At 44.0% G+C, this 25,959-nt stretch overlaps 1 protein-coding gene across 1 annotated transcript in view; it reads left to right on the top strand.

Annotated features, from left to right (window-relative positions):
- The first annotated feature begins 17,254 nt into the window (after positions 1–17,254).
- The window catches only part of ATP9B (ATPase phospholipid transporting 9B (putative)), a 151,780-nt gene continuing 143,075 nt past the window's right edge, over positions 17,255–25,959 (top strand). Inside the window, exon 1 of the mRNA XM_055559422.1 lies at positions 17,255–17,453. Within this exon, the coding sequence (XP_055415397.1) occupies positions 17,332–17,453 (122 nt within the window). The 5' untranslated portion in view covers positions 17,255–17,331. The remainder of the gene's footprint in view (positions 17,454–25,959) is intronic.

Genomic DNA, 25,959 nt, shown 5'->3' with positions numbered 1-25,959 from the left:
AGATGCCCTCAGTCCTCGTCCACCCCGAGCTGGGTCCCTCATGCCCTCGTTTATTTTACACACACGTTCCCTCCATGTCTCCTGGGAGCTCATCACAGGGGGAGGAAGGACATCCTGCTGTGCCCTTGGCTGCAGCAGCTCTGCCTTGGATGGCCGCTGGACTTCCTGAGTCGGGTTTCCCGCCTAGACGAAGAGGGGAGACCCCTGTGGTTGCAGGTGTTGGAAATAACATCAGGGTATTTTGCAGATTAAGTGCTTAATGCTCCAGAACCTAGTAGGTCCTGTCAGCAGCTCTGACCATCTGAGCGTCCATCCACCTGCTCACAAGCTCACACACTGCCCAGGACAAGTGCCGGGTCCAGGGCACCGGTAGGAAACACAGGCTCTTGGGTCCGACGTGCCAGACTGCACATCACTTGCACCAGCGGCCAGGCTTTGGTCCCAGGTCTCTAAGCCCCATCCCCACTAGTGACAGCTGCTCACATGGGAGAGGGGCCCTGAGCCAGGACGCCTGAGTCTCAGAACACGGAGGCGGCTGGCTGCCCCCTGCCCTGGCCAGGGACGGCTCTTGGGTCCCGGCTGCTCACCGTGCAGACAGATGTGAAGAGCCAGCTGAGAGCGTAGGGCACCCAGCCCCCCCCACCCCCACGGGATCGGAGGCGACAGGACAAATGCTCTGAGGATTGCCCCCAGCACTCACAGCCTGGCCCAGTGACTCCTGAGTCTCTTGGGGAGACGCTGCCTGACGTGGCTGTTTACAGAAGCATGTGCAGCGCTGTCAGACGGTTTACATGTGTGTGGGCTCCGACTCCCATTAGATAGAAAGCTGTTGGCATGATAGCTGAAAATCTGAATAAATGCCCAGTTTATGACGCTTCTTCCCGGCACATACGCCAAATGTGGTCTTCAGATCCATATTCTATTTTTGATTTTCTGTCGTGAAACATAATGTAGAAAACTGAAAACAATGCAGTCACCTTTATCTTGTGGCTGGATTGGCTGCAACAGGCGTTAAGAGTGTTTCTCACAATTGTCATTGCCTCATTCACCTGTTCAGAGTGACACTGATGGAGTGTCCCTCTCTAACGGGTGGCTCTTTATGCTGGATCAGTTGGGTTTGTTAGAGGAAGAAATGGAATCCAACAGCGGGATGAGGCCGGGGTGCTGCCAACGGTGCCGCCATGTAGAGAGCCTTTCTCCCTCTTGCTCTCATTCCCGTTATTAAGAAAAACTTCTGCCCGAAGATGCATTTCTGTGTGAGTTATGGTGACTGTGTAAATCATAGGAAAAACCAACTCAGCGTGTCGCCGCGCCCACACCACCCACAGGCGACACTGCCCCTCAGAGCCACTCCACTTGGGCCAGGAAGGTGCCCCCCTGGCCACTCAGCCGACTGCCTGCCTCCCCTGAGCCCCCGCCCAGCCTCAGAAGGTGCCACGCAGGCACAGGCAAAGGTGCCCTATTTGCTTCTGGTTTCATTCAAGCCCTGGTTATTCCTTGTCCTAATCACTCACCTAGCACTGCCCACCAGATTAAATAGCTAAGTGATCAGTAATCATTAAATGACTAATAACTATAATAGTAATTGGGCTTCCCAGGTGGCACCAGTGATAAAGAACCCGCCTGCCAGTGCAGGAGACGTAAGACACGAGGGTTCGATCCCTGGGTTGGGAAGATCCCCTATAGGGGAGAGTGGCCACCCACTCCAGTATTCTTGCCTGGAGAGACCCACCGACAGAGGAGCCTGGTGAGCTACAGTCCGTGAGGTCACAAAGTGTCAGACGTGACTGAAGCAACTTAGCACGCACACGAGGACTGCTGCCTGGCTGTATGTTGCAGACTTTCTGCGTGATCTCCGTGGCGTGGCGTCCCCGAGGTTCTGTGATCTCCATGAAGGTCATTGTTCCGTATGACCCCATGACAAGGGGACTGTCCCAGAGAGGCTGGCAATACACTTGTGTGGCTCCCACAAGGCTGGCCAGAGAGTGAACAAAATAAGAGGCAGGGCTTCCAGAAACCCAGAGGTTTCTTTGAATGTCCTACTGCTCCTACTCTCCAAGGAGGACATGCTGAAGCTCAGATATTGAAAAGGAAGTTGCATCTATGTCCACAGTGTTTTTTCTAACCTTTATAAACATATTTAATAATAGGTGTTCTGTCCACAGGTGTTTGAGTCGATACTCGCAAACATACTTCATAATGTACACGTCTTACATTTTAATTATATGGAAAGTGTTTTTGAAACAGTATGGCCTCTTGCAACACAAGCTATTAATCTGACTTTCCCAGTGCCTGTAGTTTTGTTTCGCTTACCTTGATCCTTTCACACCATCGTTTCTTTTCTCTTGGGAAGGAAAGGCTGATAACCTATGATATTCATTTGGGTGCCCATCCATATCCCACAGTTATCCAAGTTGACTGAGATCAGGTGAGCACTCACCAAGGCTAGGGGCCAAAGGTGCAGAGGTTCCCTGGGTGGGAGTCAGAGCCTCTCTTCCGGTCCACGCCACCTCTGTTTAATGGCTCTGTTGTTTACACGTCTCAGTGGGCAGAATCAAAGGGTGATCTGAATTTATTCCAGGCAATTTCTTCTTTTGTTTTTCTTAGTTCATGAGTATTAATATTCTTTAATAAGGATTTTTAATTCTGAGCCTTTTTTTAAGGGAGGGAGCTCTGCTTCCCTCCTTTCTGGAGGGAGAAGCATTAATGAATTCTAAGTGATGGAATATTCCAGCAACTTTCTATAAAGGGGGGACAGAAGAAGGTTCTCCAATGCAGTGGGTGTCCCTGTGATTCTCGGGTCTTGGGGAAGCCTCAGTGTCCAGCGATGACGGTGCCGGTCTGATGCCCTGTCCTGCAGTCCCTCCTGCGGGGCAGACCTGTCAAGGAACACCCCGCCCTGCAGTCCCTTCTGCATGGCAGACCTGATGGGGACACCCCGCCCTGCAGTCCCTCCTGCGGGGCAGGCCTGTCAGGGGACACCCCAACCCCGCCCTGCACTCCCTCCTGCAGGGCAGACCTGTCGGGGGCACCCTGCCCTGCAGTCCCTCCTGCGGGGCAGGCCTGTCGGGGACACCCCAACCCCGCCCTGCAGCCCCTCCTGCGGGGCAGACCTGACAGGGACACCCCGCCCTGCAGTCCCTCCTGCATGGCAGACCTGTCGGGGTCACCCTGCCCTGAAGTCCCTCCTGCGGGGCAGGCCTGCCGGGTCACTGCTTATCCTACCAGTATCTGAGACAAGGAACTCAAAGCAGACAGAGCCCGAAAGGACTCAACAGGGTCACCACACATGTGCTTCTGGGTCCAGTGCACTCCAAGTGCTCGGTATGCATTCTTGTACTTCGTTCTCACACAGATCTTTTGAAGTCAGTACTATTATTATTCCCATCCCTCAGGTAAGAGAGCTGATACTGAGAGTTTAAAATTTGCTGTAATTCATAGGCTTCCCTAGTGCCTCAGACAGTAAAGAATCTGCCTGCAATGTGGGAGACCTAGAGAGGTTCGATCCCTGGGTCGGGAAGATCCCCTGGAGGAGGAAATGGCAACCCACACCAGAATTCTTGTCTGGAGAATTTCATGGACAGAGGAGCCTGGCAGGCTACAGCCCATGACGTTTCAGAGTTGGACATGACTGAAGAACTAACACTTCACTTCTTCATAGGCAGGTAAGAAGAGGAGAGATTTGAAAGCCCGATAGCTTCCTCTTGAGCATCAACTCTTAGATGATGAGCTCTGTTGGCTCCTAGATTTTAATCAAGCCATCATCATACCTTAAAAAAATCTGAAAATAAATTTGTCATGGTCTCTGATGCATGTCAAGTTTCTATAGCAAAATTTTTTGTCAAGCAACTGTACTCCAATAAAAATAAATTTTAAAAATGTTGGCAAAATTTTTCAGTAGGAAGAGTGGAGAGTTATTAATAAAAAATGCCGTGTGAAAATAATAAACATCTGTAGACTGTGCTTTCGTAAAACAAACTTGAACTTGTTGGAAAAGTTAAAGTTCTTGGGGCTTCTTCTTTAAAGAGGAGAGGATGGCAGGGGGATGCAGGGGGAGTGTGGGTAGATCACAGAGGGGTGTCCACCGTCCAGCCATCCTCATTCTAATGGAAGCCCACCCAAGACCGTGGCTGGATGGAAAGTGCTGTGCAGCCTCTGTACGAAAGTAAGTCCCTGGCAATGAGGGTGGCTGAACACTGGAGAGCCTCTATGAAAAAATCTGAAAATTTTTCCCAGAGAGGCTGTGTTCCTGCCAGCTGTCAGGCTAGCTGTCCCTGGGCCAGCCATTCACGGTGCCTGGGCCCTGCATGTTAATTCTGATTTTACAAGTGTATCAAGCACATCTGGAATCTCTCACTTATAACAACTTGGTAAGCTTAGACTGTCTGAAAACTCCAAAGGAAAAAGAGTTTCAGCATTTGGTTTATTTTTATTTGACTATTAAAATAAAAGCAGATATATTCCACATCTAATATAGGAAAAACATATTAAAAACTAAGTGGTAAAGAATCCACCTGCCAATGCAAGAGACTCATGTGATGCAGGTTCAATCCCTGGGTCAGGAAAAGTCCCTGGAGAAGGAAATGACTATCCACTTCAGTATTCTTGCCTGGAAAATCCCATGAATGGAGGAGCCTAGTGGGCTACAGTCCATGGGGTCACCAAGAGTCAGACACGACTAAGTGACTGAGCACAATAAGAGAAAAGTTAGCATTCAGGTAAATAATAATAGTGTTGGGGGAGTGTGTAATTTCCTTGGTTCTGTCTTGACGCAGCAAAGATTTGAAATGGTGGACCAGCATTACAGCTGGATTACAGCCCAGAGTTTTATTCGGCAAGCAAAGGAAAGTACACCCTTTCTTTTGCATGAGGGTGGGCCAACCCCAAAGGAGAGGGCTCATTCGGGCTTGGCTTCCTCCTTTTATATGTTTGTCTCCTCCCCGCCTTGAGCCTGCCCTATGCAAATTGGCCTGGCCAAGAAGGGGGCGTGTTTGTTTCACATGAAGTTCTCACTTCAGCACGTGGATTTTCTTTTGTTCCATTTTCACGGGCTTTTTCCTTTCTTTGGCTTTTAGCCACTGCCATCTTGGACTCCTTTTTCCTATTCAAACTATGAGATCAAATTGCCAACATTCGCTGGATCATCAAAAAAGCAAGAGAGTTCCAGAAAAACATCGATTTCTGCTTTATTGACTATGCCAAAGCCTTTGACTGTGTGGATCACCACAAACTGGAAAATTCTGAAAGAGATGGGAATACCAAACCACCCGACCTGCTTCTTGAGAAACCTGTATGCAGGTCAGGAAGCAACAGTTAGAACTGGACATAGAACAACAGACTGGTTCCAAATAGGAAAAGGAGTATGTCAAGGCTGTATATTGTCACCCTGCTTATTTAACTTCTATGCAGAGACATCATGAGAAATGCTGGGCTGGATGAAGCACAAGCTGGAATCAAGACTGCCGGGAGAAATATCAATAACCTCAGATATGCAGATGACACCACCCTTATGGCAGAAGGTGAAGAACTAAAGAGCCTCTTGATCAAAGTGAAAGAGAAGAGTGAAAACGTTGCCTTAAAGTTCAACAGTAAGAAAACTAAGATCATGGCATCCGATCCCATCACTTCATGGCAAATAGTTGGGGAAACAATGGAAACAGTGGCTGACTTTATATTTTTTTAGGCTCCAAAATCACTGCAGATGGTGACTGCAGCCATGAAATTAAAAGACACTTATTCCTTGGGAGAAAACTTATGACCAATCTGGTGCTGCTGCTACTGCTAAGTCACTTCAGTCCTGTCCAACTCTGTGCGACCCCATAGACGGCAGCCCACCAGGCTCCCCCGTCCCTGGGATTCTCCAGGCAAGAACACTGGAGTGGGTTGCCATTTCCTTCTCCAATGCATGAAAGTGAAAAGTGAAAGTGAAGTCACTCAATAAGTGTCCGATTCTTCGCGACCCCATGAACTGCAGCCTACCAGGGTCCTCCATCCATGGGATTTTCCAGGCAAGAGTACTGGAGTGGGTTGCCATTGCCTTCTCCGATGACCAACCTAGACAGCATATTAAAAGCAGAGACATTACTTTGTCACAAAGGTCTGTCTGGTCAAGGGTATGGTTTTTCAACCATAGTCATGTATGGATGTAGTCATGTATGGATGTGAGAGTTGAACTATAAAGAAAGCTGAGTGCAGAAGAATTGATGCTTTTGAACTGTGGTGTTGGAGAAGACTCTTGAGAGTCCTTTGGACTGCAAGGAGATCCAACCAGTCCATCCAAAAGGAAATCAGTCCTGGTCGTTCATTGGAAGGACTGATGTTGAAGCTGAAACTCCAGGACTTTAGCCACCTGATGCGAAGAGCTGACTCATTTGAAAAGACTCTGATGTTGGGAAAGATTGAAGGTAGGAGGAGCAGAGGACGACAGAGGATGAATGGTTGGATGGCATCACCGACTCAATGGACATGAGTTTGGGTAAACTCCGGGAGTTGGTGATGGACAGGGAGGCCTGGTGTGCTGCAGTTCATGGGGTCACAAAGAGTTGGACACGACTGAGCGACTGAACTGAACATTAGTATATAACAGAACACATGGAATGCGTGTTTCTGCTATATGCTGAGGATCAATGCTATCAATAAATACAAGGAAGAGAGAAAAAAACTTAACAATTTATACAACAAATGTATGTTAGCTTCTTGGTATGAGTGAGACCATGGTGGTCACCAGAGGAAACAGACAAGATGCATGTCCTTTCTGGACAGGATGAAGAAGACCACTGGACCCACAGCAAAAGGCAGCTTCCACTGTGCCCTGAATGAGAGTAGCCCCACAGTGCTGCAGGAGGTCAGAGGGCAAGGGCTGTCTCACCAAGGGGGTCAAACCTCCAGGTCATCTGGGTAAAGGCAGCCTCAGCCTTGACCTCCCTCACTCCCCTGCACTCCTGATCACATCCTAAATACTGCACATCAGGCCATTGCTGCCTCTTCCAAAGATGGTTTTGGGGTGAGGAGGGCATTTTTGTTTTTTAACAACTGCAAAAAGAGAGGAAGAGCCCCTCCTTAAAATCACTTACTTTGTACCAGGAGTAGGCCAAATGCTTAAAACACATGATCCCATGGACGTCTCACAAAGCCCTGGGGCGGGGCGGGACCGGTGCTCTCTCCCTCTCAAACAGACGAGGAGCCCAGGCTCAGGAGGGCCCGTGAGCTCAGGGCATGGGGCCAAGGTGGGGTGAGGACCCTTTATCGAGCCCATGCCCACAACCATTTCATCATTCTGCCTCCACAAGGAACGGGCACTATTCTAGGGAAGGAAGGAGAATTTCCTTCTTTTTAGATGCTTTTTAAAGGAAAACACTGAGTGCTTTTTTTGGGTTGTTCCTCAAATTTTGTGGTTTCTCTTGAGTATCTGCCTTTCAGAGGTGATTTGTGATATGGGTAGCATGTTTCATAAAGCTTCTTATGATTAACTTCTGAACACTGCTGAAAATATCAGGATGGTAAAAAAGTAATTTCGGTTTTGCGTTGCTGAACTTTGCTGTTTGATAATGGAATACATTCTTTTTTGTTTTTTTTGGAATACATTCTTATATAAATGTGGTTATGTTATACATCATTTTAATGCACACTAATTGCTGTATGTATTTTTCTAATGATTTATTACTGTTTATTTTATATTTATTTTAGACTAGGGAAATGGTGTTAGACAAAAAGGAAATTTGAGCGATTTTCTTATTCGAGTTTAAAATGAGTCGTAAAGCAGCAGAAACAACTCACAACATCAACAACACATTTGACCCAGGAACTGCTAACCAACATACGGTGCAGTTGTGGTTCAAGAAGTTTTGCAAAGGAAACGTGAGCCTTGAAAATGAGGAGCCCAGTGGCTGGCCATTGGAAATTGACAACAACCAACTGAGAGAATCATCGAAGCTGATCCTCCTACAACTACGCGAGAAATTGCTGAAGAACTCAATGTCGACCATTCTATGGTCATTTGGCATTTGAAGCAAATTGGAAGGGTGAAAATAGGTGGGTGCCTCATGAGAAAGTGAAAGTGAAGTCACTCAGTTGTGTCCAACTCTTCATGACCCCAAGGACCATCCATGGGATTTTCCATGCAAGAATACTGGAGTGGGTTGCCATTTCCTTCTCCAGGGGATGAAAGAAAAAATTTTTAAATCATCATTTTGAAGTTTCATCTTCTTTTATTCTATGCAATGACGAACCATTTCCCGATTGTGACGTGTGACAAGAAGTGGATTTTATGTAACAACCAGTGATGAGTATCTCTGTGGTTGGACTGAGAAGAAGCTTCAAAGCACTTTCCAAGGCCAAATTGAGTTCAGTTCACTCGCTCAGTCATGTCCAACTCTTTGTGACCCCATGGACTGCAGCACACCAGGCTTCCCTGACCTTCACCAACTCCCAGAGCTTCCTCAAACTCATGTAAATTGAGTCCGTGATGCCATCCAACCATCTCATCCTCTGTCACCCCCTTCTCCTCCTGCCTTCAATCTTTCCAACCATAGGGATCTTTTCCAGTGAGTCAGTTCTTCACATCAGGTGGCCAAATTATTGGAGATTCAGCTTCAGCATCAGTCCTTCCAATGAATATTCAGGACTGATTTCCTTTAAGTTTGACTGGTTTGATCTCCTTGCAGTCCAAGGGACTCTCAAGAGTCTTCTCCAACACCACAGTTCAAAAGCATCAATTCTTCAGCACTCAGCTTTCTTTATAGTCCAACTCTCACATCCATGCAAGACTACTAGAAAAATAATAGCTTTGATTAGACTGACCTTTGTTGCCAAAGTAATGTCTCTGCTTTTTAATGTGCTGTCTAGGTGGATCACAGCTTTTCTTCCAAGGAGCAAGTGTCTTTTAATTTCATGGCTTCAGTCACCATCTGCAGTGATTTTGGAGCCCAAGAAAATAAAGTCTGTCACTGTTTCCATTGTTTCCCCATCTATCTGCCATAAAGTGATGGGACCGGATGCCATGATCTTCATTTTTTGACTGTTGAGTTTAAAGCCAGCTTTTTCACTCTCCTCTTTCATTTTCATCAAGTTCTTGCTCTTTAGTTCTTGCTTGCTTTCTGCCATAAGGGTGGTGCCATCTGCATATTTGAGGTTATTGATATTTCTCCTGGCAATCTTGATTCCAGCTTGTGCTTTATCTAGCCCAGCATTTTGCATGATGTATGTTAAATTGAATGTAAGTTAAATAAGCAAGGTGACAATATACAGCCTTGACGTACTCCTTTCCCAATTTGGAACAAGTTCATTGTTCCATGTCCAGTTATAACTATTGCTTCTTGACCTGCATACAGATTTCTCAACAGGCAGGTCAGGTGGTCTGGTATTCCCATCTCTTGAAGAATTTTCCAGTTTGTTGTGATCCACACAGTCAAAGATTTTGACATAGTCAATAAAGCAGAAGTAGATGTTTTTCTGGAATTCTCTTGCTTTTTTGATGATCCAATGGATGTTGGCAATTTGATCTCGGTTCCTCTGCCTTTTCTAAATCCAGCTTGAACATCTGAAAGTTCATGGTTCACATACTGTTGAAATCTGGCTTGGAGAATTTTGAGCATTATTTTGCTAGCGTGTGAGATGAGTGCAATTGTGCAGTAGTTTGAACACTGTTTGGCGTTGCCTTTCTTTGGGATAGGAATGAAAACTGATCTTTTCCAGTCCTGTGGCACTGCTGAGTTTTCCAAATTTCCTGGCATATTGAATGCAGCAATTTCACAACATCATCTTTTAGGATTTGAAATAGCTCAGCTGGAATTTCAACACTTTCATTAGCTTTGTTTGTAGTGATGCTTCCTAAGACCCACTTGACTTCAGACTCCAGGATGTCTGGTTCTAGGTGAGTGATCACATCATCATGGTTATCTGGGTCATTAAGCCAAACTTGCAACAAAAAAAGGTCATGGTCACTGTTTGGTGATCTGCTGCTGGAATGATCCACTACAGCTTTCTGAATCCCAGTAAAACCATTACATCTGAGAAGTATGCTCAGCAAATCAATAAGATGCACCGAAAACTGCAATGCCTGCACCTGGCATTGGTCAATAGAAAGTGCCCAATTCTTATCCAAGACAATGTCCAACCACACATCACACAACAAATGCTTCAAAAATTGGATGATTGGACTACGAAGTTTTGGCTCATCTGCCATATTCACCTGATCTCTCGCCAACTGATGGGCACTTCCTCAAGCATCTCAATGACTTTTTGCAGGGAAAACACTTCCACAACCAGCAGGATGCAGAAAATGCTTTCCAAGCATTCATTCATTTTATGCTATGGGAATAAATGAACTTATTACTCATTGGCAAAAATGTGTTGATTGTAATGATTCCTATTAATAAAATGTGTTTGAACCTAGTTCTAATGATTTAAAACTCACTGTCTAAAGCTACCAACTAAACACTAAGTTGGTCCAACTAACACTAAATTGGTGTTTGCACCAACTTAAAAATACCCAGAAGTGGCCCCTGCCCCATGAGGTCCATGCTCTGTCCTGAGGGGTGCAGAGTCAGGGTGACTGTGTTTGGGTCCACAAGGGCCTGTGCGCCCCAAGGGATGACGGTCAAGTGGGCATGGGGCACCCTGAACAGGGACAAAGGTGACCAGACACCAAAGCCTTGACTTTTATTCTACAAACAATCATGGACGTGCGTCTTCAGGACTCACGTTTCTGTCCATCATCAAGACTTCCAACTCTTTCCATCTCAACTTAAACGAAGATGCTCGCAGTATGAAAGTTTAATGGAAACTGTCTTTAGCATAATAAAAACAAGTAATTTATCTGATTAAAGAAAGTCAACAGCAAGTGCAGTGTCATTTGTGTGACATTTGTGTGACATTTGTGTGACAAATTGTAACCATCCTTCCCAGGAAGAAGGGCTCAGAACTGGGGGGAGGGTGTCGCAGGAAAGCACCTGTCTTTAATGTGTTTAAAGTGCAGCTCCAGGACCATCACTCTTGTCCTTTCAGATGTAGATGCAAATTAGACCTAACACAGTGGTTATCAACAATAACTGCTGCTTCGCCTCTCTTGTGTGTTCGGTGAGTACGGTGGGAGAACAGGCCATCTCGAAGGAGGGGTGCTGTGAGCCTCAGGGTTGCAAACATCCAAGGCAGCACCACTAGTCATCACTGGAGTTGGACGTGTGATGGAAGCTATATTACAGGTGAATTGATTCAGAGATCAGCTGAGTGGGGTGAGAAACACAGCCCTCCGGACACCTTGAAGACCCTCACTGTGTGTCTTGTATGCTGGAGTCCCATAGGGGAGGCAAGGAGGCACTCACTTTCCCACGAGGCTGGAAAATACAGGTGACCTTGGGTTATGAAGTGCCTACAGGGTTTGGGTTTGAAAATTCGTGGGATCCTCCAGTGGCCTCTGACAGACCCTGAGCTATGTGTATGTGAAACAGGCTTAAGTTAGCTCAGCTAAGGAAATAAGATCTAGACCGAGACCGGTATTCACACTGAAAAGCTGAATTTTCCCATAAAACTCTCCTGTAAGCATATGAAACACACTCATTGAAGAACAATAACAGAATCCAGAATCTCTACAACCTAACATTCACAATGTCCAGGATCAGTCCAAAATGACCTGTCATCTAAAGTATCAAGAAAATGGAATTTGTTATCAGGAGGAAAGAGAAGCAATGAAGCCATATCTCAGTATGAACCCAAGATGGAACCCACAGGCAAGACTTTGAAGTGCATATTGTAACTATTGTCTGTGAAGTGAAAGAAGTATGTTTTAAATAAGTGGAAAAGAAGACATCTCATCAGAGACACTGACATCATTTTTTAAAAAACCAAATGGCAATTTTAGAACCGAACCCCCCCAAAATTTCTGAAATAAAAATTTCATAGGAATAGACTTAGCTGGAATAGACGACTGTTCACAAGCCCATGGACTACAGAGTCCATGGAACTCTCCAGGCCAGAATACTGGAGTGGGTAACCTTTCCCTTATCCAGGGGGTCTTCCCAACCCAGGGATCGAACCCAGGTCTCCCACATTGCAGGTGGATCTTTACCAGCTAAGCCACCAAGGAAGCCCAGTGAAGTGGGAGGGCCGTTCCTTCCAGTTTGTTCAGACCCCTGCAGTGTGGCTGTGACAAGCAGGAAATGACAGGCCCAGGACATGTGTGCAGTGCCCAGGGGGCTATGGAGGGAAGGACCACCAACAGCCCAGGGCCAGGCAAGGAGGCCCCCTCCTAGGAAAAGGGACACTGGACACCAGGGTCTGCTGGGGATGTGGACGGGGTGTGTCAGATGTGGCATCTCATTATTGAGACGATGGTATTGTGACTAGAAAGATTCTCAGACTTTAAAATTATGGGTAGAAAGACATTGTCAGCCACACAGCTATTGATACAGAACAGCCTTCAGTTCAGTTCAGTTCAGACGTTCAGTCGTGTCCAGCTCTTTGAGACCCCATGAATCCCAGCACACCAGGCCTCCCTGTCCATCACCAACTCCCGGAGTTCACTCAGACTCACGTCCATCAAGTCAGTGATGCCATCCAGCCATCTCATCCTCTGTCGTCCCCTTCTCCTCCTGCCCCCAATCCCTCCCAGCATCAGAGTCTTTTCCAATGAGTCAACTCTTCGCATGAGGTGGCCAAAGTACCGGAGTTTCAGCTTTAGCATCATTCCTTCCAAAGAAATCCCAGGGCTGATCTCCTTCAGAATGGACTGATTGGATCTCCTTGCAGTCCAAGGGACTCTCAAGAGTCTTCTCCAACACCACAGTTCAAAAGCATCAATTCTTCGGCGCTCAGCTTTCTTCCCAGTCCAACTCTCACATCCATACATGACCACAGGAAAAACCATAGCCTTGACTAGATGGACTTTTGTTGGCAAAGTAATGTCTCTGCTTTTCAATATGCTATCTAGGTTGGTCATAACTTTTCTTCCAAGGAGTAAGCATCTTTTAATTTCATGTCTGCAGTCACCATCTGCAGTGATTTTGGAGCCCCCAAAAATAAAGTCTGACACTGTTTCCACTGTTTTCCCATCCATTTCCCATAAAGTGATGGGACCAGATACCATGATCTTCGTTTTCTGAATGTTGAGTTTTAAGCCAACTTTTTCACTCTCCTCTTTCACCTTCATCAAGAGGCTTTTTAGTTCCTCTTCACTTTCTGCCATAAGGGTGGTGTCATCTGCATATCTGAGGTGATTGATATTTCTCCCGGCAATCTTGATTCCAGCTTGTGCTTCTTCCAGCCCAGCATTTCTCATGATGTACTCTGCATATAAGTTAAATAAGCAGGGTGACAATATACAGCCTTGACGTACTCTTTTTCCTATTTGGAACCAGTCTGTTGTTCCATGTCCAGTTCTAACTGTTGCTTCCTGACCTGCATACAAATTTCTCAAGAGGCAGGTCAGGTGGTCTGGTATTCCCATCTCTTTCAGAATTTTCCACAGTTTGTGGTGATCCACACAGTCAAAGGCTTTGGCATAGTCAATAAAGCAGAAATAGATGTTTTTCTGGAACTCTCTTGCTTTTTCCATGATCCAGCAGATGTTGGCAATTTGGTCTCTGGTTCCTCTGCCTTTTCTAAAACCAGCTTGAACAACTGGAAGTTCATGGTTCACATATTGCTGAAGCCTGGCTTGGAGAATTTTGAGCATTACTTTACTAGTGTGTGAGATGATTGCAATTGTGCAGTAGTTTGAGCATTCTTTGGCATTGCCTTTCTTTGAGATAGGAATGAAAACTGACCTTTTCCAGTCCTGTGGCCACTGCTGAGTTTTCCAAATTTGCTGGCATATTGAGTGCAGCACTTTCATGGCATCATCTTTCAGGATTTGAAAGAGCTCAACTGGAATTCCATCACCTCCGCTAGCTTTGTTCGTAGTGATGCTTTCTAAGGCCCACTTGACTTTGCATTCCAGGATGTCTGGCTCTAGGTCAGTGATCACATCATCGTGATTATCTGGGTCGTGAAGATCTTTTTTGTACAGTTCTTCTGTGCATTCTTGCCACCTCTTCCTAATATCTTCTGCTTCTGTTAGGTCCATACCATTTCTGTCCTTTATCGAGCCCATCTTTGCATGAAATGTTCCCTTGGTATCTCTAATTTTCTTGAAGAGATCTCTAGTCTTTCCCATTCTGTTGTTTTCCTCTATTTCTTTGCATAAGAACAGCCTTATTGATTCCAAATTCCGACCAGCTATAACAAGACTCCAAAGAGTAGTTTGATTCCATTTTATTCTTTAACTAACCCTTTGAAAGGCAATGGCACCCCACTCCAGTACTTTTGCCTAGAAAATCCCATGGATGGAGGAGCCTGGTAGGCTGCAGTCCATGGGGTTGCTAGAGTCGGACACGACTGAGCGACTTCACTTTCACTTTTCACTTCCATGCATTGGAGGAGGAAATGGCAACCCAGTCCAGTGTTCTTGCCTGGAGAATCCCAGGGATGGGGAAGCCTGGTAGGCTGCCGTCTATGCGGTCACACAGAGTCGGACACGACTGAAGTGACTTAGCAGTAACCCTTTGAAACTCTCCACAAGAAATTATTAACTGCATTTTTTCCCATTTTGATAGAATAGTTGAAACATCTATGGCTCATTACAAAGCAGTAATTGAATGAGTGGTTTAAAGGAAACTATGAATGCTCTACGGAGAAGGCAATGGCACCCCACTCCAGTACTCTTGCCTGGAAAATCCCATGGATGGAGGAGCCTGGTGGGTGGCAGTCCATGAATGCTCTAAAACTATGAACACTCTGCTGCTACTGCCGCTAAGTCGCTTCAGTTGTGTCCGACTCTGTGCGACCCCATAAACGACAGCCCACCAGGCTCCCCTGTCCATGGAATTCTCTCTACATTGATCTAAATAGCCGGACTCCAAACAACCTGAAATTCTTTTTCAAGTTATCAGGATTTCCTGAGTACGGTTGAAGTTGCATGTGGCAAAAAAATAAATGCCATGTATATATGTACCCACTCATATTCATGCACACACACATTTTTTTGTGGTTGACTTAAATTCTTTCAGACTATGAGAAGCTAGAATAAATTACCCCTCACAAATATATTAGTTTTAAATTATGAACTTGCTATAATGTGAGCCTTAAGTGGTGAATTGGAAACAAAAAAACTTATTCTAGTTTTTTTTCCTCCCCTCTATCTTTACCATCTGGGGATGGCTCAGATGGTAAAGAATCTGCCTGCAATGCAGGAAACCCAGGTTTGATCCCTGGGCCAGGAAGATCCCCCTGTAGAAGGGAATAGCAACCCACTCCAGTATTCTTGCCTGGAGAATCCCATGGACAGAGGAGCCTGGCAGGCTACAGCCCATGGGGTCACAAAGAGTTGGACAGGACTGAGTGACCAACATTTTCACTTTAAGTGGTGATTTGAAAAAAAAAAAACACAAAACCTTATTGTTGTAATTACATTTTTCTCTTTTATAATAAAGGTACTTAATCATTCTTCTTTAAAATGTATTTCTATTCAAGGAATGAAATATGATGTGTTTTAGTGAAGCTGGGATCTTCTGAATCCAGATGTATGTTAGAGAGTGTGGCAGTACAGAGACTTTTTGTTTAACTTCACTAACCATGAGTCCTGGAGAAGGAAATGAGAACCTACTCCAGTACTCTTGCCTGGAATATCCCATGGACAGAGGAGCCTGGTAGGCTACAGTCCATGGTGCCACAGGGAGTCGGTCACAACTGAGCAACTGCACTTAGACTTTCACCTGTTGAGAGAAAGAATGCATTTCTCTCAAGGGAGAGTTCCATGAGAGCAAAGCAAAGAAAGCATCAGTAAGAAATCATAAACGTTAAAATTGTCCTATAAAAGATCTATTTAAAGATGGATTTTTACAAGATTCATTTTTTGGTGGTAGTTTTTTTTAACTGATCACTACAATTTGTTGTTCTTTAGTTGCTAAGTTGTGTCCAACTCTTTTGCAGCCCTGTAGACTGTAGCCTGCCAGGCACAATCTTCAAAGTTCTATTTTGCTCCTTGACTCCCTAAAATAATTTTGGAAATGTATTCATTCACACAGTTTGTGTTGACAACAGTTTTTATTGTAAGTGTAGATAATTACAAATGATGCATCTTTGGCATTTAAGTAAGTGTTTACATTTAAATACAGAACTGTGACATCACTCTTTCAAGTGCATGGAATGGCATTTAAATTCCACCATTTGATAACCTGTCATCCATTTTTAAAAATACATAAGGAAGCTCTTCAATATTTGAAAATTTGGCTTTCTTTTTGCTAAATTATAATTTTTGAGAGGTAAAACAACTTTCATGAAGATATATAACAAAGATGTGACAAAATTTTTTTTCAAGTAATTAAGAGGGAAGATACGGTGTGAAAGATATTAAGAGCTGCTCAGAGTATTTCAGTACCTATGTGTTTAGAAGCGATTTAACACAGGAATGTTAGGGTGGGATATCTGGGTTATATATAAAAGTGGTTAAAGCCTGTAAGACAATAAACTACACCCTTTAGGGTTGTTGGGAGTGGTTATGTAGCTGGAGTACAACGTCAGCGGTTGAGAGTGGTTCCAGCTTGTTGGTGTTAACAATGTCAGTTGAAAATCATTATCTAGCCGGTTGGTGTAAACAGTGTCTGCTGTTGACAGTGGTTATCTAGTTGGTTGGTGTAACAGTGTCAGCTGTTGAGGGTGGTTATCTAACTAGACACTCAAGAGTGTCACGCTATTGTGGCAAAAGGCGCTGGCCACCAGCTTCATCCGTCACCCGGTCCCACGGGCGAGGCGCCCAGGTTGCACACTGCGCTAAGGAGGTGGGCCAGGTTCTCATGCGGCAAGGCCCTCAGTGCCCTCCATCTGGCTCTCAAGAAGGCCTCCTCAGGGGGGCACAGTGGCCGGGCAGCATCCGCCGCACTCCAGACCAACAGGTCAGCGCCTCAGCCCAGGAGCGCTCAGGAAAGGCCTGCTTCTCGCCTAGCTTGGACCAAACGGCTTCCGCTCGGGCCTTCCCCGCCCAGGGACGTCATTGGTCGCCGCCGGAGTTGGGCCACTGTACGCGGCCACCTCCCTGTCGCGCCCTCGCCGCAGAATGACGTCACCGGGCCCTGTCCCGCCGGGGGCGGGGCCTTGGAAGCCTCCGCCCCCCGCGCCTCACCTTCGCGGTGGTGTCATCATCGGGCCCCGACACGTGGTGACGCCATCAGGCCTCGACGCACGGTGGAGGGGCAGGGCGCGCGGGCGGTGCCTCAGCCGGGTTGGCGCTGAGGGGAGAGGGCGGGGAAAGGCGGTGAACCGATAGGGATCGGGGAGGGGCGGGAAGGTGGCGGCCAGAGGATGGCGGACCAGATCCCTCTGTACCCGGTGCGCAGCGCGGCGGCCGTGGCCGCGGCCAACCGTAAACGCGCGGCCTACTTCAGCTCAGCGGGGCCCGGGCCGGGGGCCGACAGGCCCAGCAGGTAACGACGGGGCCGCCCCAGCCTCCCGCCCCGGCGCCCTTCCTCGCCGGCCCGACAGGGGCCGCCCAGGCGCGCCCGGACCTGGGCAGGGCGTCTGCGCTGCGAGAGGTCCCCCGCCCCGGAGCGCCCCGGCCGGGCTCGCCGGAGAGAGGGGGCTGTCTCGGGTTCGGGGGCTGCTGCCTCTATCAGAGCAGGCAGCATGGGTCCCACGGCGCCCGTCTAGCAGTTGTTAGTCTCCGAAACTTGAGCGTCTCCGGAAGATCGTGAAGATGGCAGACACAAACTAGTCAGGCTTAGAAATGCAGACCTTGTTGGGAGTCAGTTCACAAGGGAAGAGCACGTGAAGACATTTCAGTTTGTTCTTGAGAACACTTTTTACTTAAACGTGTATCTACAAAGTACCTTTTGTTGACAAGAATTTTTGCTCTTTAACAATGGGAAAACGGAGATTCAGAAAGGTTGAATTGTTTCATGTGAGCACAGTTATTAAAGTTGTAGAATTTAAAAGTGGAGACCTTTGATTTAAAATGGAAATCTCATACCCTAGTTGGATTTAGTTCGTATTTAACTTCTTACCCAAAGGGAAGACTACCTCTATGATACATATGATATGGTTAAGGAAAGAAACCTATAAAAAGGGGAAATAGTTGTCAAATTTTTATTTCTGAAGGATTGTAGAAGCAATCTGCCTTTAGCACACAGAAGAGGTACGGATTTTAGTACCCAGTTGCTTCAGGATTCAAGTTTTAGAATAATTTTTGGTTTGTGCTGTTTGAGAGGCCATATAGTCGGTGGCTGAGATGGTCAAGTGTCTGTCTACAACGCGGGAGACCCGGGTTCAATCCTTGGGTTGGGAAGATCCCCTAGAGAAGGAAATGGCAACCCACTCCAGTACTATTGCCTGGAAAATCCCATGGACAGAGGAGCCTGGCAGGCTACAGTCCATGGGGTCGCAAAGAGTCGGACATGACTGAGCGACTTCACTTTCTCACTATATAGTCAAAAGAGTACTTATTATAATGTTACAGAGCTGAATTGAATCCTGGTTCATTTACATACTAGCTGTTTGATCTTTGGTAACTTAAACTGTAAGCCCTAATTTCCTCTGCTGTAAAATGGAGGCAATATTTTTTCTTGTAGAATTGTTGAGGGTACAGGAGGAGTTAGTAAGGAGCCCATTTTTAGTGTTCGGTCCTGAAATGGAGAGTTTCTTCCCTGTCATTACCTATAAGAGTAACTGTGTTAGTTGTCTTCTAAGTAGTTGATTTTAGGAGATATTTTTGAAAATGTGCCACCTCTTTCACAATAGATTTCCCTCAAAGTTCTCATCTGCCAGTTTTTGCCTTATACATTTTAAAGCTTCCCTGGTGGCTCAGATAGTAAAAGCGTCTGCCTACAATGTGGGAGACCCAGGTTCAATCCCTGGGTCGGGTAGATTCCCTGAAGAAGGAAATGGTAACCCACTCCTGTACTGTTGCCTGGAAAATCCCATGGATGGAGGAGCCTAGTAGGCTACAGTCCATGGGGTCGCAAAGAGTCGAACATGATTGAGGGACTTCACTGAATGTGGTATATATACATTTAGGATCCCTATGTCTTCAGGCAGATATTTCTTTTATTGTTGTCTCTGGTAACTTTTTTTGCTCTGGAGTCTCCTTTAGTAGACTAGTGTAGCCACTTCTGCTTTTTGTGGATAAATGTTTGCATCGTATTAGCATTCAACCTATCTGTGTTGAATTTGAAGTGGGTTGCAGTTGAATCATGTTTTTCCATTATTCAGTTTGTCAATCTCTGTCTTTTGGTTGGTATATTTAGGCCATTCAAGGTGATTATTGATACATTAGTGTTTAAGTGTGCCGCTTTATTAATCTGTTTTTCTGTTTCTTATATTTCTCTTCTTGCCTTCCTTTTGCTTGAATGTTTTTGTGATATCGCTATAGTGTTTTTTAGGGTAGGCCTTTGTATAGTTTTTGTAGTGTTTGCTCTGGGTATCACCGTAGTGTATTTATATCAGTATTTACTATATGGAGTGATTTGTGGAAACTTGGTTTCCACAAATTTTGGTTCCTTTACTTCGCTTTCCCCCCCTGCAATTTAAATGTCATGTCCGTATATATGTATGTGTGTTTGTTGGATTGTATTGTAAAATGTATTTTTTAGATAAAAAAAGTTTGCAGGTCACTATAGTTAAATTAGACTGGCAAATAAAAGCACAAATTAACTTCACAAAAAATCATGTCCTGAGTATCTGATGGTGTTAAACTTTTTGTTTAAATTATCAAGTATGGTTTATAAGACTTGTGATGAAAGGATAGCTTATTGAACGTACCCATATTTTTGCTCGTTTTTTTCTTCCTTCCTGCTGTTCCAGGTTTCTCTTTTTTTTAATTTCCTTTTTGTTTTAGGACCTTCCTGTAGGCAGTCTTAAGATTTCGTATTATGATGTCTTTATTTCTCCTTTATTTCTGAAAGATAGTTTTTATTGGATAGAGAATTCTTGTTGATACATCTTAGTACCTGAAAACTCTTGTTCCACTTCTGTTCAGCTTTCATAGTTTCTGATTAGAAGTCCGCTGTCATTCAAATTGATGTTCTCCATAGGTAATGCATCATTTTTCTTTGGCTGCTTTCAAGTTTTTTCTTTGTCTTTAGTTTTCAGAGGTTTAATTATGAAGTATCTTGGTATGATTTCTTTGAGTTTAACTTGTTTGGTAGCCACTAAGCTTCTTGAATCTGTTGGGTTTTGTGTTACAAAATTTAGGGAGTTTTTAGTAATAATTTCTTCAAGCACTCTTTCACGCACACCTCTCTCTTATCCACTTTCAGGACTCCAGTGATACAGATGCTGGATCTTTTGTTAGTTTTACCTAATTCTTTTAGGCTTTTTTCCCCCAGTGTCTGTTCTCTGTGTTCAGACTGTGTAAATACTATTTATTTGTTCTTAATTTCACTAATTCTGTCATCTGTCATTTTCACTCTACCAAGTGACTTTCACTTTCACATAGATCCCATCCAGTGAGGTTTTGTTTCTAATGTTGTATTTTTAAGTTTTATAATTTCCATTTGTTTGAAGAGAATTTGAAATTGATTGTTGAAGCATTTTTATGTTTGGTGCTTGAAATAATTGTTACACCATTCTGTATCTGAGTTAATCTTAGGATTGATGTCAGTTGGTTGTCTTTTCTAATTCACATTGTCAGTGTTTTGATTCTTTGGATGATGGATAGTTTTTGATTGTTTCCTTGATACTTTTTCTTTTATATTAGGCGAATGCGGGCCATATTGGTATCTTTAATTCTAGCAGATGATAACCCTGTTTAGATTTAACACATAGGTCCTGGCCTGCCTTTGTTGGCCTCAGTTCCAACGACAGTTTAATTCACAGGGCCTCTGTGCTGATTTTTGGTCTGTTGGTTTATGTCGTGCTACCAGAACTCGTACTTGTCTCTCTCTATGCTGCCGAGGAGAAGGAATTTCCCCAGGCTCAGGGTCTCTTGGTGAGAGGTGATGGTGTCATCCCATATGGGTGACGAGACTGTGTTGGATGGACAGTGGCTGTAGCTGTCTCCTCTCCATCTGTGCGCCCTGACTTCCCTGGTGTGTCTTGGTGGGAGAGGAGACTCAGCACCACTGTGGCCAAGAGGCTCTGTGTGGCTGAATCGTTTTTGCTCATGCCCTTGGCTGCTGTGGCATCTTGAGGAAGATGAGAAGAATTTCAGGCCATGGATAGAAGCCATTTCCTGAGTGGCTGTCTGTGTTTGTTGATGCTGCCTGCCCCGGCCTCACCCCACCCTCCCACCCCCACCCCCAGTGAGAGAGGGGAGTCTCAGGCTCACGGGACGTGGAGACATCAAGGAAGGCCTTGATGTCTGAGGCCTCTAACCTCTTTTTGTGGCAGGGGCCCTAACCAGTGCCACTTGGATGCCCCTGTGTCCCTGGGTGGGATGTGGGAGTCTCAGGCTGGTGGGGTGGGACACTACCTCCTAAGGCCGCTTGTCAGTCTTGTCTTGCTGGTGGTGGACTTTCAGGGGAGTGAGGGCCTTCCTGGGCTGCCTTTTCTTGCTAGGATGGAGTAGGCTGTGCTGGGCCTGTGTCTTTCTGTTGGGTGGGGTCTCATAAGGTGTCCTCCCATTGTGTTCCTCTGGTTCTGGGTCCCCAGTCCTCCCAGCTCTGTTCCTCTCATTGCTGCATTCTCACCACCCTCCAGAGCTCTCCTGGTTGGCTCTTGCTTTATTTCCAGGGTTTGTATTGATTGATAGTTGTTTTTAGGGAAGAGGAACAGAGAGAAATGGATTGTGACTTAAAAGTTGTATTGCTGTATTATTTTGTGAGGTTGGTTTTGGTTGTATTTTATCATGGTGACATTTATGTATACTTTAAAAAGTTAACTGGTGGTGAAAGGCTTATGATAGTCACTGTTGCTCTCTACCAGTCACCTTCTCCCCAGCCTCTCATTCCACTGGCAGTTACTTTGTACTCTTTTAACTATTTCTTGTATTTACAAATCTCCGTTATTACAGTGACTGTATTCCTGACTTGTGTCAACATCTGAAATGACTTGACTTCTAATTCAGTTCAGTTCAGTCACTCAGTTGTGTCTGACTCTTTGTGACCCCATGGACTGCAGCATGCCAGTCTTCCCTGTCCATCACCAACTCCCAGAGTTTGCTCAAACTCATGTCCATCACATCAGTGATGCCATCCAACCTATCTCATCCTCTGTCGCCCCCTTCTCCTCCCACCTTCAATCTTTCCCAGCATCAGGGTCTTTTCCAATGAGTCAGTTCTTCACATCAGGTGGCCTTCTAATACCTTCCTTGATTTCAACCCTAGCCAGAACAGAACAAGATGCTCCTGCCAGGCTCGTACAGCACTCTGCTTCCCCTCACAGCACAGAGTGCACTTGACTAATTGCTCATCTTCTCATTAGACCTTAAATTCCATGAGTAGAGTGGCAGTGATGGCCAGACTTTACCCTGATTCCTGGCCCCATGAGATGAGTGGGGAAGTGTTTTCTTCTCTTTCCCTTTCTGGAAGACATTTTGTAAAGTTGGTGTTACTTATTTAAATGTTTGGTAGAATTTTCCAGTGAAACCATCTGGACCTAGAGATTTCTTTTTAGGGTGTTTCAATTTAAAATTCAGTTTTTTTAATAGTTATTGAGCTATTCAAAGGATCTGTTTTATATTTGGTGAATGGTGATAGTTTGTGCTCATGACCAGTCGGTTCATTTTAGCTAAGTTGCTGTATTTATGTGTATAGACTTGTTTGTAGTAGTCCCCTATTTTCTTTTTGCTGTTATTTCATTCAGATGTTGGTGGTTTGTGCCTTCACTTTTGTTGTTGTTGTTCATTCTTGCTAGAGATTTGATCTTTTCAAAGATCCATCTTTTACTTTACTTATGTTTTACTAGTTTTCTTTTTCCAACTTCATTAATTTCTTTGTTTACATTATATTCATTTTTCTCTTCTCATTTCTTAAGGTGAGATCTTGGATTATTAATTAGAGACTTTTCTTCTTTTTTAATGTAAATACTTATTGCTGTAAATTTCCCTCTTGGCACTGACTTACCTGTGTCCAACAAATTCTTGTGTTTTGATTTTCTCCGAGACATCCTCTCTGACCAGTGGATTGTGTAGAAGTGAGTTTGGAAAATTTACTGTTATCTTCTAGCATGATTTTTTTGTGTGTGATCAAAGAACACAATTTGTATGATTTCAATTATTCTAAATTTGGTGCAGTTTGTTTTGTGACTGAGGATATGATCTATATCAGTAGAAATCCTGGGGCTCTTGAAAAGAAAGTACTTTGCGCTGTTGTTGGGTGAAATGTCCTGAAATGCAGTTAGATCCTGTTCGTTAATGGTGCTGAGTTCTTCTCTCCTTGCTGGTTTACTGTCTGGTTGCTGAGAGTGGATAGTTGAAGTCTCTTAACTGTAATCATGGATTTGTCTGTCTCTCCTTGTAGTTTTATCAGTTTTTGCTTCACATATTTTGCAGGTCTATTTTTGGTGCATTCATGTTGAAATTGCTTATATTCTTGATGGACTGACATTTTTATTATTATGAAATTTCCCTGTCTGTAGCTAGTAACTTTTTTGCTCTGATGTTTGCTTTACTGACATTATTATAGCCACTCCTGCTTTCTTTGGATTGATGTTTGCCTGGCACATAATTTTCCATCCTTTTACTTTCAACCTGCTTTTAGTAAAGTGAGTTTCTCTTCGTTGACATGTGGTTGGTTATACTTTTTATCCACTCTGCTATTGTGTGTCCTTAGGCTGATGCATTTAGAACATTTACATTCAGTGTAGTGATTGATCAGTTAGGGCTTACACCTGCCATTTTCCTTTCTGTTTTCTGTCTTTTGTTTCTCTCTTTTCTTTTTCCTGCCTTTTTTAACAGTCACTTGAGCATTTTTTAGAATTCCATTTTGATTTACTTGTGGTGTTTTACATGGGGTCTCTTTGTATAAACACTGTGTAGCAGTAGTTCTACATGTTATATTACACATACATAACTCATCACCGTATACTCCTGTTGATACTTCATCAATTTGAGTAAAGTGTATAATAAAATAAAAAGTAAAGTGTATACCTTACATCCTTTTATTCCCACCACTGGTAATGTAACTATGGGCATACCTTGTTTTATTGTGCTTTGCAGGATTGTGGTTTGTTTTTTGTTTTTTTTTTTTTTACAAATTGAAGGTTTGTGGCAACCCTGCATTGTCAGTTGATGGTTAGCATTTTTAAGCAATAAACTATTTTTCAGTTAAGGCATGTACTTTTTTTAATACATAATGCTATTGCACACTTGGTAGACTTCAGTACATTGTGAACATAACTTTTATATGTACCAGAAAACCAAAATATTTATTTGACTCACTTTATTACCATATTTGCTTTATTCCAGTGGTCTGGAACTGAACCTACAGTATCTCTGAGGTATGCTTGTGTCTTGTAAAATTATATGTAAGTTTTACATATACGAAAGTAGTTATGTATTTCCCTTACGTACAATTAGAACTGCTCATCAATGTTAGAAGTTTTGCTTTATCTCTCAAACATAATTTAGAAAACATAAGAGGAGAGGGACAGTTATTATAATATTTTTGCTACTTCTGTTGTTCTCTTGTTTCCTGGTATACCAAAACTATTTTCTTGTTTCTGTTCTGTTTTAAGAATTCCTTGGCTATACTTTGAGGATGGGTCTGCCGAAAACAAATCTCTTAGTTTTTCTTCATCTGAGGATGTTTTATTTCCCCTTCATTCTGTAAGGATATTTTCATCATATATGCAGTTTCAGGTTGACAGTTCTCTCAGCACTTGAAAAATGTTATGTCACTTCTTTTTGGGTTCCATGATTTCTGATGAGAAATCTGATGTCATTGGAATGATTTCCATTGTAGGTACAATATTTCTCACTAATTCCAAGCTTTGTCTTTGGTTTTCAGTAGTTTGATTTTTTTATGGGCCTTAGCACAGATTTGAGTTTATACTGTTTCACTTAGTTTCTTGAATCTTTTGTCAGTTAGAAGTTTTCAGCATTTATTTATTTGAATACTTATATTTGGACAATCTTTCATCTCTTCTGCTGATACTCTAGTAACAATCTTGTGAGAGCTTTTCTTTTAGTCCCACTTGGTCATGAGTTCTGTTCATTTTCTGTTGAGATTGGGTGATTTCTGTTGTTCCATCTTCAAGCTCATTGATTTTTTTCTCTCTCCCCTTCATTCTGCTGCTGAGCCTGTCCATTCAGTTTTTAAGTCTTATTTTTTTTCTAGTTTCAAAATTTCCAGTTGATTCTAATTCATATTAGCTGTTTCTTTGCTTAGTTTTTCTAATTTTTTTTTATGTTTCAAGCATGTTTGTATTGCCCATTGAAACACTTCGATGATGAATGTTTTAAAACTCCTGTTAGATAATTTCAGCATCTGAATCTTTTTCATGTTAGTATCTTTTGAGTCTCTTCTCATTCAGGTTGAGGTTTATTGGGTTTTGGTATGAGTGATTTTGATTGTATCCTGGACAACACCAACTGGACAACAGTTGGTATTGTGCTCTAAAGCTGTGGACCTTATTTAATTGAGAAGGAAATGGCAACCCACTCCAGTACTTTTACCTGGAAAATTCCATGGATGGAGGGGCCTGATAAGCTACAGTCCATGGGGTCACAAAGAGTCGGACACGACTGAGCGACTTCACTTTCTTTCTTTCTGTAGTTCCTTTTGGAGAAGGAAATGGCAACCCACTCCAGGGTTCTTGCCTGGAGAATCCCATGGACAGAGGGTCCTGGTGGGCTACAGTCTATGGGGTTGCAAACAGTCGGACACGACTAAGCAACTAACACATACACACACACACACACACACACACTCACACCTTATTTAAGTCTTCTGTTTTATCAGTCTCTTTTCATGCTGAGAACAGATGGCTATTGTCTGATTATCTCTAAAATATTAGTGTGTTTCTTGGTAGAGGAAATACAATTTTTTTTTCAGTGTT

This window comes from Bubalus kerabau, chromosome 21 (genome assembly GCF_029407905.1).
Source record: "Bubalus kerabau isolate K-KA32 ecotype Philippines breed swamp buffalo chromosome 21, PCC_UOA_SB_1v2, whole genome shotgun sequence".
NCBI lineage: Eukaryota > Metazoa > Chordata > Mammalia > Artiodactyla > Bovidae > Bubalus > Bubalus kerabau.
The sequence above is the reverse complement of the archived record's forward strand: the minus strand, read 5'-3'. Positions and strand labels throughout refer to the sequence as shown.